Below are 12,828 nucleotides of genomic sequence, written 5' to 3'. Positions count from 1 at the left end.
GTGGAGGCCAGAGGTGTTGGGTCCCTTGGATCTGCAGTTGAGACACTTGTAGGTAGCCCTATGTGGGTGCTGGGTCCTTAGCAAGAGCAGTGTGTGTCTTAACCCCTGCGCAATCTCTCCAACCTCAAAACCATCACTTTAGTGAGAAGAGTGGCACGGCCTTTCCTTTTTCCCACCTGCTATCTCTCCCAGTGCCTAGGACTGGACTCAGACCTTACCCACAGGAGGAAATTATTTACCACTGGGTCTCTTTTAATGCCTGGCTTTAAATCTATGTGTAAACCTATTTACATATAGAGTCTCATATCTGCTTCTACATTTAACCTTTCACAATATGAGATTCTGATTGAATATATAACTAAAATATTCTTATAACAATGTTAGTAAGCACAGGAGTACCTGAAGTCTTTTTTGAACACTTCATAACAATAATTCAGTGATTTCATATTAGATATTCGTTGGTAGTAAACTAAAACTCAGGAAATTATTTCCTACAGATTAGCTGACATCCATACTCTAAGATAGTATCAATAAACATTTAGTACTTTGTTATGTTAAAGTCCCTCAGTGTGTCTGTTTGACTGTTACTTTTACTTAATATACTTTTCTATCAAATGTTATTTAATATAAAATACTAGCACATATAAAAAAACATGCCTATCTTGAAAATATACTACATCAAAAATCATACCTATAGCAAGGTATACTAGTGCACACTTGCAAGTCCAGCACTTGAGAGGCAGAGGCCAGCCTAGTCTGTGTAGCATGTTCTAGAGCAGCCAGGGCTACATAGCAAGTCCCCGTCTCGAAAATCAAACAACCAACAACTAATCTCATTATCACTCTCTTTCCCTCTGATGGTTTTTTTGAGACAGGATTTCCCTGTGTAGCCGCCTTTGGCTGACCTGGAACTCACTCTGAGGTGCAGGCTGGCCTTGAACTCACAGCGATCTGCCTGCCTCTGCCTCTGGAGTGCTGGGATTAAAGGCGTGCGCCACCACGCCAACGCGGCTTCTCATTATCACTCTTATCATAAAAGTCTTTGGTTACTGAGAACTTACAAGTTCATAATGGTAAGTAAAAGTCTTAAAAAATCCGAACGTTTGCCTAGAACTCTGAATTTTGTCTTTGGAATAAATTCTGTTACTTACTGTTTTTCATGAAGCGATGGGCTCACTTTGTTCCTGTTCCAACGTCCGCCTAGCACAGTCTGCCAGGCATTCTTTCCGCTACAAAGTGAGTGTTCCAGGAGAACAGAAGCTTGTCCATTCAACTGAGGGGTCTACACGGTGCCTTGCTCATCTCAAACCAATAGGATTCATTTGAAGGTAGCAAGACTGCTTTCTGTGGGCTTCCTGCTGCGTCACTTTGAACAGTAAGATAGTTAATTCAGTAGTCAAAGATACAACGAATAATCTGATTATTGAGTGACATAAATTTAAGCTCTTTTCTCATGAATGCTGGGTGGTAAGGAATACTGCGTGTATTAGTCCAAGTGTTGCTACTGTCTTGATTTACACCAAGGGCTCAGCAGCATCACTATTAATATACATATCCATGCAACCAAATGATAAATATTGAGTTAGTGGGGCTGGAGAGATGAGTCAGCGGTCAAGAGTCCTGGGAATCTTCCTGCAGAGGAGCCAGGTTTGGTCTCCCTCACAGATATGGTGCTCAGTGATCCATAACTTCAGTTTCAGGGAATCTAATGTCCTCTTTTGACCTCTTCATGCATGTGGTGCACAGACATACACACAGAAAGAACACTCATGCATATAAAATAAATATATATAATATATATGAATATCTTTATTAGTCTAGTATATGTTTGTCAATGTAAAAAAAAACCTTGGAAGTTACCTAGGTACCTCCAAGGATCACCAAGTTTCAATTTGATAACCATGGTTTTCTTCCACTTATAGGTTGAAATAATTTAAATCTTGCTCTCTGCAAGAAAATTTCTCTTTGTAGGTCTGAAAACTATTTATTTGGCTATCTAAAAGGCTTGTTAATTACAATTCCTTGGGTTTAAAAAATAAAACAGGGCTGGGTACAGTGGCGCTCACCTGTAATCCCAGCACTCGGGGAGACATAGGCATGCAGATCTCTGATAGTTTGAGGTCAGCCTGGTCTACAAAGCGAGTCCAGGATAGACAAGGCTACACAGAGAAACCCTGTCTCGGAAAACAATAACAGCAACAAAACAAAACATGCAAACAAACAAACAAACAAAACAGGAATTCCAATGACAATGCATTTTACCAACTATAGGACATCTTGGACCATTTGGATAGGTAAAACATTTTAAGATTTACCTGTGCGTCAATGGGGTGTGTGTGTGTGTGTGTGTGTGTGTGTGTGTGTGTGTGTGTGTGTGTGTGTGTGTGTGTGTGTGTGTGTGTGTGTGTGTGTGTACACAGGCAGGAGGGTGCACTAGCTCCCCAGGACATGGAGTAACAGGGAGCTGTGAGATGCTTGGTGATGTGCAGAGCGGTAGCCAGCGCTCTGAACTACAGCACCACCTCTCCAGCTTCTAATTTTTATTCTCGATTTCAATGACCTCTTCCTCCCTATGTCCACATGAGAGTTCTCTGTCTTCCCTACAAGTGAGCCGCACAGGTACAAGAGGCAAGCCAGTCTTACAGTTGACTCTGATTTAAAAAGGAGCAGGGGAGCCTTGTAGACCTTGTAGAGACCAAACCCATGCCATTTTGTGTTCAGGGCTTGAGAACTTGATCCCATCCCCCGGAGTTTCCAAGGAGAGCCACAAACATCCAGCGAGCAACCATTCCTGGGAGCTACCAAATCAGACTGGGGCCAACCAATCAGAGCTACAGGTCACAGTGACCAGAACAAATGGAAAAACTCCCCCTGCGGTCTGCCCCTAGCCGCCAGCCAATCAGCTTACAGGGCAACTTTCCTGTAACCTAACCTATCATGTAACAAGACTTAGAAACGGCTTGGAAGCTCCCCCGACCCCCACCCCAGGTCGTTTCCTTTAAAAACCCGTTCCCCTTGCACTAGGGACTGCCATCTTCCCTCCTCACGAAGGGGGGCTGACAGTCCAGGCTCTGAGCTTGACTAATAAACAAAACCCTGTGTGATTTGCATCTGGCTGATTCCTGGTAGTCTTTGGGGTGTTTCACGACTTGGGCATTACAACCTGACCCAGTCTCCTTGCATCTTTCAAAGTTAAACAACTAAAATAAGCAAAATAAGTTAAGGCTTGTGGAATGTACAGTGCATATCAGTGGCACAGGCTTCGTTATAATTTACCTGCTTGTTTCTCCTGTTCATTTTATTTGGGGGCCAGGGATGTGGCTTAGTGGTAAAGGATAAGGACCTGAGTTTGGGTCCCCAATGCCCATGTAAAGCCAGATGTGGTAGCCCAATCTGTCAGGCCAGGACTTCTATCCTAAGATGGGAGGCAGAGACAGGAGAATCCCAAAAATCTATGACCAGCTATGCTGATGAGGGCAGCAGTAACTAAGACCTTATCCAAAACGGCAGGAAATTCAAGGACTGCCAGCCTACATTGTCTTTTTTCCTCCATATGCATGCAATGCCGTGGCACATACTCACATACAACATGCACATTTACACAACACACACACACACACACACACACACACACACACACACATACTCTTGCACACATGAACTAGCAAGCATGCATGTACATATGCACCAACTATTTTTTATTTTTAAGGCAATGGATCATTGTGTTTTGGTGATTCACATCAGACATGTCAGGCATATTTGTAGAGGAAGGCATGTACCACAGAAGAACACAAAACAGAGGCCAAATGTGTACCATAACACCAAGACAGGTCTAAATTTCTCTACTATCTTTCAAGGTCCACTTTAGTTTTGTTGTTTGTTTGTTTGTTTTTGAGATAGGGTTTCTCTTATAGTCTTGGCTGTCCTGGACTCACTTTGTAGACCTGACTAGTATCCAACTCACAGAGATCCACCTGCCTCTGCCTCCCAAGTGCTGGGATTACAGGCATATACATCCATGCCTGGCTTATTTTTGTTTGCTTGTTTTTCTTGTTGTTGTTGTTGTTTGGTTTGGTTTGGTTTTTCAAGACAGAGCTTCTCTGTAGCCTTGGCTGTCTTGGAACTCACTCTGTAGACCAGGCTGGCCTCGAACTCATAGAGAGCTGGGCCTGCCTCTGCCCCCCAGCTGCTGGGATTAAAGGCGTGTGCCCCACCTCCTAGCAAAGAGGCTTTTGTTAAGTTGACACATCTTTTCACTCTTCTCCATACAATTCCAAACATGAAGTTGCCTTTTCTGACTTTTTTGAGGCAGGATCACTTGAGGCTCAGGTTATATGAAGCCCTTTGTAGGTCATCTTGAGATCCTGATCTTTTGGCCTCCAATTCCTAAGCTTCATGCCTGCTTAAATATACCCTTTAAAGAGGTATAAATTGGTTCTTGTTAGTTTTCCTCTTTCAGATTTCTCTTTTAAAAAGTATCAACTTGCTGGGTCTGGTGGCACAGGACTTTGATATCAGCACTTAGGAGGCAGAGGCAGAGGCAGGTGAATCTCTGTGAGTTCGAGGCCAGCCTGGTCTATAGAGCGATTTCCATCACACACACACACACACACACACACACACACACACCTGTTTCAAAAAACCAAATAAATAAAAAGCTATCAACTTTACTTAACTCAATGATAAATAATAATAGTTAACATTTTAAAGAGCTTCCTCTGTACAGATAGTCATAAGGGATTAATCTACTGATTAATATGTTTATTGCAACAACTTGTGAAGTGGTATTATAAGTAGTTTAATAAGTATTTTAAGAGCTTATTTTATATGTAGGAATATTAAGTGTTAACATATATGTGCATAAATATATTTACATAAAGGTATCAAATTCTTAAGATGGAGTTTGTTGAAGTTGGATGTACTAAAAAAAAATTTTTTTTTTTTTTGAAACAAGGTCTTTCTACACAGCTGCTCACTATCCTGGAACTTAAAATATAAACTAGACTGGCCTCAAACTCACAAAACCCACCTGCCTCTGATTGTAGAGGAATTTTAATTCAGAATATGGCTGCTCTGGCAAGAGGTCATCACACACAAAGACCTACTAGGTCTGTGTGATCTGGCACATGCCTTTAGTCGCAGGAGACAGAGGCAAGCAGATCTCTGAGTTCAAGGCTTTGTATAGAGCAAGTTTCCCATAAAGAAAATCTTGGGTCCAGGTGTGGTGGTACACGCCTTAATCCCAGCACTTAGGAGACAGAGGATGCAGATCTCTGAGCTGTGTCCAGGCAGCTCGGTTGAGAGTGAGCGTTAGAACTGCTGCAGCCAGATTAAGTTTATAGCGGTTCAGTTTGTGGAATTCAGAGGCAGTTTTACAGAGAGGGGTTGAAGAGAGAGCAAGGTAGACACAGGTGATGACAGAATGAGCCAGAGAATGAGAAGGAGCCAGAAGATGAGACTGGTTGCTAGTTAGTTTGAGGCCAAGCAGAGCAATTCATCGAGAAACTGAGAGAGAGAAGCCAATTGGAATCAGACAGCTTGTAGAGGAGTTTGAGGCAGAACAGCTGAGTTGATGAGCCAGCTAGAGCTCAGAAAGAACAAGAAAAGCTGAGCTTATTCAGCAGTAAGCCTCAGAGGCTGAAAGGATTCTAGGCCTAGATTATATTGGTTGGAGCCTAGAAGCTTCCATGACTAGGCCTAGGTTAGAGCTGGAGGCAGTAAACCTCCAAGAGCATGCAAAGAAAATTTGCTTTAATATCTGACTCCTGGAAGCTGGGATTAAAGATGTGCACCACTATTCCTGCTCATTCATTCTTAATATTTCTGAAATGCATCCTCCAAGATGTTCTACTATTTACAAAATGATTTTAAGTCAAAGCTAGAGATCGGGCTAGAGAGACGGCTCAGTGGTTGAAGCAATAGTTGCTCTTATAGAGGACTTGAATTTGGTTCCCAGAACCCATGATCAGGAGCCTCCGTATCCAGTGGCCTGACACCCTATTCTTGCTTTTAGAAGACTGTATTCATGCATATACACACCCCCCCAGTCTGATCTCACAATGCACATAACTAAAAGCAAATTTTTCTTTAATGTATAGACATTCTGTATGCTCATTTTTTTGTTTTTTGTTTTTGTTTTTTGGTTTTTTTTTGAGACAGGGTTTCTCTGGCTCGTCCTGGTTTGGATGTCCTAGATTTGCTTTGTAGACCAGGCTGGCCTGGAATTCACAGATATCTACCTGCCTCTGCCTCCCTGAGTGCTGGGACCACAGGCATGCACCCACCACACCTGGCCTATATAGTGGGGTTTTTTTTATGGTTGGTTTTTGTTTTGTTTTGTTTTTTGGTTGGTTGGTTGGTTTTGTTTTTCTTTTGGTTTTTTTTTGTGTGTGTATGTGTGAAACAGGGTTTTTTTTTGTGTGTAACAGCCCTGGCTGTCCTGGACTCTCTTTGTAGACCAAGCTGGCCTCGAACTCATAGAGATCCACCTGCTTCTGCCTCCTAAGTGCTGGGATTAAAGGCATGAGCCACCATGCCTGACTTAAAAGTTGCCTTTTTTTTTTCTTTTTCTATTTTTCCAAGACAGGGTTTCTCTGTGTAATAGCCATGGCTGTCCTGGAACTCACAGCATCCACCTGCCTCTGGCTCCTAAGTGCTGGACTAAAGGCATGCACCACCAGGCCCGGCCACATGTATACTGATGTTAACCCCTGGCCTTTGCATTGTTCTGTAATTGCCCAGGTTATACCACGTGGCTGATATAAGGGAGCACCTAGATTGTTCTCTAACTTCCTGTGCATCTATATTTATTCTTTAAAATAAAAAGTCACAAAACGGGGCCGGAGAGATGGCTCACAGGTTAAGAGCACTGACTGTTCTTAGGGAGGACCTGAGTTCAATTCCCAGCAACCACATGATAGCTAACAACCATGTATAATAGGATCTGATGCCCTCTTCTGGCCTGCTGGCTCACATGCAGGCAGAATACTATATTAAATAATATAACTATTTTTAAAAATATATTACAAAACATTTACCTTCCTGTATATAAACTTTTTCAGAGAAAATGATAGAGACAGAGCACAGACTCATGTTTGTCAAAGGTGGTAGAAGCAGGGTGGTGGCAGGGGGCCAGTTAGGTGCGTTTTGCAAAGCTCTATGAGCTATAATGATGTCAGATTCTGGTTTTGCTAATGTACTGTAGATATGTAAGCCACTGCCATCAGACTGCACCAGGGAGAAGAGGCCCTCTCTCCCTGATTTTGAGACTTCCTGTGCATGTAAGAGTATAATAAATTTTTAAAAAGGAAAGTGAGTATTTACTAAGAAAAATCAAACACTTATCAAAAACATCGTCTAGCAAATGCTGGCTTGTCATGACCCGGTGAAATAAATGCATAGAGAAAATAATTTTGGTCAAGAATGCCCCTCCCCCAAGTAGATCAAACATTTTTTACCAGTGACTAATATGGAAGAAAAGGGTTGGGGGGGGGCAAGGGATGAATACAATTAGTTTTCAGAAATCAACTAAAATCTAGGCTTTTGGATGGAGAGAAATGAGTCCTGTCTCCCCCCCACCCCACCCCCTTGCCCCTTGTTGAGGTCGATTTCATCAACTTTAAGATTCTTCCCAATGGAAAATGGTATCTAATAAAAAATACATGGCAAGTAATAATAGCTAAATGTACCTGCCTGTTAGTGCCCATCTGGAGCCATTTTAAGTTATTACACCTATAAGCACGTTTTAACCTCAGAACACATTGCTGCAGGTTTTTAAATATTCCCATCTTACTGATGAGGACAAAAGACTTGTACCATAAGCAGTGATGTTGCAACAGGTTATATATAACATTTGTTTCACCTCAATTTCAGACATTTAAATCATATATTTGCGCTCTTATTTTTTTATTTAATTAAAACAGTATTATCTCAATGTTGCCATTAGTATTAATTTGATGGCGTGTTTTCTTGAGTCAAGGTCTTATTTGTCCAACAGTTCTACTTTGTTTACAAAGCTGAGGAAAGGGGGAAGGAACAATAACACTTGGAAAAATGTTTTGGTTTTGTTGTTTTATTTTGTTTTGTTTTGCCAACCTGGGGAACTAAGTAAGATTGTCTCAAATTTTAAAGAGCTAGGAATGTATCTCAAGGATATAGAACACCTGTCCCAGTGTGTGTAAGATGCTAGATTCAAAGTCTACCACCAACACAAAATTTCACTTGTTTTGTTTTGTTCTAAGAACAGGTTTTTCCGTGTAGCTCTGGCTACCCTGGAACTCACTCTGTACTCCAGGATGGCCTCGTTGACGAGCACATAGGTAGGTCCATTTTTCCTATCCCTCAGGCCAGGCAAGCAGGAGACAGCCAAAGGCCCTCAGACCCTCCAGGACTTCCGGAGGCGGTTGGAGTTCATGAGTGATCACTTCCGGCCGTTCGCTCGCGGAGGCCTGGGGTCTCCAGCTTCACCCGAGGCAGCTTCTGAGGCGTGGTAGAACCTCAAAGGCCTTCGTGATGGCTTCTCGGTACGACAGGGCAATCACCGTCTTCTCCCCGGATGGACACCTTTTCCAAGTGGAGTATGCCCAGGAAGCAGTGAAGAAAGGCTCAACTGCGGTAAGCTGCTCCCCAGGCTGCAGCTGCTCCAGCCCAGGCCCCCAAAGCGCTGCCCCTGCTGTGAGAGCTACTTCCTTTACTAGAGACTGGGCTTCAGGGTGGCGGTGGGTGGAGGTTACAGAGTATGGCTGGTAAAGAGTTCAGCCTTTTCTCTTCAGCACCTGCCGTTGTTTAACAACCGTTACAGACATTGTAAAAGTATGTCGCGTGTTTGAGGTAACTGATGAAACACCTAAGGTCTTTCTACCACAGTGCTCGTGGCCCTCGGGAATCCACTGACCCATGGTAAGGTTAATAGTTTAATAGTTCTTTCATTCTCGAAGCTATTGTTTAATAATGATAAGAATTGAAGCCCGGGCAGTCCCCACCCCACAGTTAGAAATGCTAATCCAAATGGCTTCATTAAAAGTAATTGTCTCAAATTTCATCCTCAGAAGTTGGCACCGTTTCACAGGTCCCGATCCCCAAGAATTCTCACTTTTGTACTGCAGTGTGGTGTGTGTGTGTGTGTGTGTGTGTGTGTGTGTGTGTGTGTGTGTGTGTGTGTGTTTAAGTAATACTGGAAATTTCATGAGACTTACGAATCCACATTTCCTTAAAACTTTTAAATACTCAGGGCAGCTATTATACTGTTGCTAAATTTTAACTGCATTCAATAATCATAGTAATTTATGAAATATTTAAAGGACAAAAGTGCCACACTGAAAGATCTAACGCCCCCAGGCTTCTGCGCCCTAGTCTATGAATACAGGATATGATTTTTTTTAAAAAAACCTCTCAAATTTCATGAGTATGTTTATGTGTTTTGGAAATTGAGACTAGCTATGAAAATACACTGAACATCTCAGTCTACAAGTGTCTACTTGCATTTCTATGCCAACTTGCTATAGAAAGAAGTCAATTCACTGTTACTATAAATCTAATAAATCTATCAAATGTGGAATGATGAAAATAATTACAGAGAAGATAATTTAAAAGTATTTTTCACTTAACTGAGCCCACTAGTTAAGCTATGTTAGAATTGTAAGTTTAAGCAAAGTGTGGTGTTGTTTAAACCAAAAGGGTACCATTTTGATAAAAACAAAACGTTATATAGTCCCCAGCATAGTGTGTAGCATATGGTTAGAAAATAATGCCCAAGTTTTAGAGCCTAAAATAAAGGGAGTAATGGGAGAAGATGGGGGTGTAATAAGAAGCCACGTCGGCTCATTTAAAATGTTTTAAGAATGCTGTAGAACTGATTGATGGTTCCTTTGTAATGAGCTGTAAAAGGGTAAGGATATAAAACACCTATAGTGGGCATTGTTAAAGATACATTGGAAGGATGAGGCTCTTACCTCAGGGTTCAGAAATTATAATTTGCATCTTTTTATGAAGTTATTCATTGTGTTTCCTTGAGGGTGCTATGAGCTTTTACACAGAATAAAGTTATGCTGCATTTGTTTATTAAAATAGGCTGTTAAATATTATGTCTATAAACTCTAGCTATGATAAGTTACAAGCAAGCCTGGCTGACCAGCTTTGACCACTGTGCAGACATTATATCTCTTAGTAATATAAAAATCATATGGGCCATAATTGGAGAGCACAGGTGCTGCTCCTGCTTGGTAATTACCTGACAGCGCAAAATGGAGTCAGAAGGCTGGCTTCTTGTTGGTTCAGTTTCCTTTTCTATAAAGGCAAAATATGTTTGAACAGCATTTTGGAAAAGTGCCACAGTCTTAGGAGAATGGGTGAATCACAGCATTATCGTAAAAAGTTAAGATTTATTTCCACTCCTCGTCTTAACCTTTCCCTGACCCCAGACTCTTCCTGGGGCTGGGGCTGTGTATTTTAGCTTATCAAATCTCAGCTCTGCAGTCAGACTTGCAGTCTTTCTTAGTCACCATCTACTTTTTCAGTTAAGGGGTAGATTCTTGATATCACTAATAAATGCTTCTGCCTCTGTACAGGGAATAAGGAAAAACATTTTCTTTTTGCTTTTTTCTTTCTCCTGTTTTCAAGACAAGGTTTCTCTGTGTAACCCTGGCTTCCCTGGAACTCCCTCCATAGACCAAGAGATTCCCCTGCCTCTGCCCCCTAGTGCTGGGATTAAAGGCGTACGTCACAGCCGCCTGCATTTGATTTTTCTTCACTGTTGGTTTGTGTCTTCTGTTGGAAATCACCCCAGGGCCATACCTGTGCTATGCATGTCTCTCCTCCTGAGCAGTATTCCCAGTCCCTCCTTGTGCTTTAAGAATTTCCATCTGAGGCTGAGAAATGGCTCAATGGTAAAATGATTGCTGGGCAAGCATGGGGACTGAAGGTCAGCCTTCAGAACCTGTGTTCAGATAAAAGGCAGAGTGGTGCCACATGGGGTTTTTTGTTGTTTTTGTTGTTTTTTTGAGACAGGGTTTCTCTGTAGCCTTAGCTGCCCTGGACTCACTTTGTAGACCAGGCTGGCCTCACACTCACAGCGATTGGCCTGTCTCTGCCTCCCGAGGGCTGGGATTACAGGCACACTCACTATTACAGTGAGAATATGCTTACTCTTGAAGGACCCTGAAAGGCTTTTGGTGTGCCTGTTGTCACCTTTTTAGGTTATTGCCATTTTCTTCTCAAAACAGACCATACGTATCCACTCTGCTCTTGGCTGTGGGACTCAGGCCTGCAAATCCACCTAGAGACAGTGGGAACTTTTCTTCTCTTGGGAAGCTGATGGGATATGCGGCCCAAGATGCTGGTGAAGGTTTGTTTCCATGGAGATGATGCCTGTCTGCTTCAGAACAAAGGGCAGATGTTATGCGCAGGGCAAATGTTACAGTTCTTGGATCCTGATGTCCTGGGTTTCTGCTGCCCTAGTTCGCTTAGTGAGAAACTGCTCCTATCTATACAAATTAGGAAGTAAGAGAAGGGTGATGAGACACATCCCTTCCTCCGTTCTTCCTCTCTCCCTCCCTCCCTCCCTCCCGCTCCTCCTTCCCTTCTTCCCTTCCTCTTTCCTTCCTGCATCCTTTCCAGAGTTCTCTGGCTACATGAGCATCGGGATTGCATGAAATCATAACTAGCATCTTAAAAACCAGTTGCACATCTGCGATAATAGTATCAATAAAAGCTGTCGCTGGAAAAAAATGCTGCTGCTAGTGTTTGCTAGGGTTGGAACAAAAATGGAAACAAAAGCAGATTCCAGAGAAATGGTTCATGATTGTCTCTTTCGTGATGGCCAGGGAAATGCAAGGTGGTGCCTCCGTTTCTGAGTTCAGCTGCAGTTTTCTTGAAGAGGGTGAACATGGATTTTGAGTGAGACTATAGCCAACTTGGTGAGATTGAGGTCATTCTGAAATTGCCTCTGTTTCTCACCTTCTAGTGCTCATGCTGTGCTTGATGGCGTCTTGGATGAAGGATGTAATGGTTTACTTTAACGAGTGAAATAGAAGGGATGGGATGCCATGCTGGATATTAACTAACGTAGAGATGAGTCCTCTTGCTCATCTTTGCTTGCCCTCTCTTGCTTTCTGCAGCTCATCTAGTGGAGCCCGTTTGCCATGCTGTGCTTGGCCCCACACAGAGGCCTGTGTTGCAGAACTCGGAGGAGGAGCTGTTCAAAATACAGTACAAAGGATGGTGGCAGTGAGTGGGAGGATTGTGAGTTCGAGGCCAGCCTAGGCTCCATAGCCAGGCCTGTATCAAGAAACAAAATCTAGTATACAACCAGTATACATATTTATTTTTTTATTTATTACCTATACAGTGCTCTGCCTGCTTGTACATCTACAGGCCAGAAGAGGGCATCAGATCACATTATAAATGGTTGTGAGCCACCATGTGGTTGCTGGGAATTGAACTCAGGACCTTTGGAAGAACATACAGTGCTCTTAACCTCTGAGCCATCTCTCCAGCCCCCAACCAGTATACATATTTAAAGCTGGCAAGATTGCTCTTGGCTGGAGATCATAGCAATTTTGAAGTATATTCTTTCTTTCCTATTCTTAAATCCTCTGTTGAAAGTTGGGTTAAACAAATACTTCTGTTTGAAAGGAGTCTGTGGCCTAGTCTGGTCTGAAGCTTGTAGCATCCTTCTGCCTCAGCTTCCTGATGTTGGTTCTGCAGGTGGGAGCCAGATAGAATACCTGGAGCTGAGCCTTGAATTCTGCGGAACCTACCTTGCTGAGACTCCAGTGGACAGGGAGCAAGAATAGTAACTAGGGTTCTGGGGATAACACTGGGCTTTTAGAA

At 42.6% G+C, this 12,828-nt stretch overlaps 1 protein-coding gene across 2 annotated transcripts in view; it reads left to right on the top strand.

The window, feature by feature from the left end:
• The first annotated feature begins 8,481 nt into the window (after window positions 1-8,481).
• The window catches only part of PSMA8 (proteasome 20S subunit alpha 8), a 36,863-nt gene continuing 32,516 nt past the window's right edge, over window positions 8,482-12,828 (top strand). The window contains exon 1 of one of the 2 annotated variants that reach the window (XM_084780444.1): window positions 8,482-8,613. In XM_084780444.1, the coding sequence (XP_084636570.1) occupies window positions 8,512-8,613 (102 nt within the window). In that variant the 5' untranslated portion in view covers window positions 8,482-8,511. Of the gene's footprint in view, window positions 8,614-8,688; window positions 8,899-12,828 lie in introns of those variants that run through there. The other variant, XM_084780445.1, reaches the window with a different exon arrangement.

Source organism: Acomys minous (assembly GCF_964271855.1).
Source record: "Acomys minous genome assembly, chromosome: 4".
Lineage (NCBI taxonomy): Eukaryota > Metazoa > Chordata > Mammalia > Rodentia > Muridae > Acomys > Acomys minous.
Note: the sequence above shows the minus strand (reverse complement) of the source record. Positions and strands in the feature narration are given on the sequence as shown.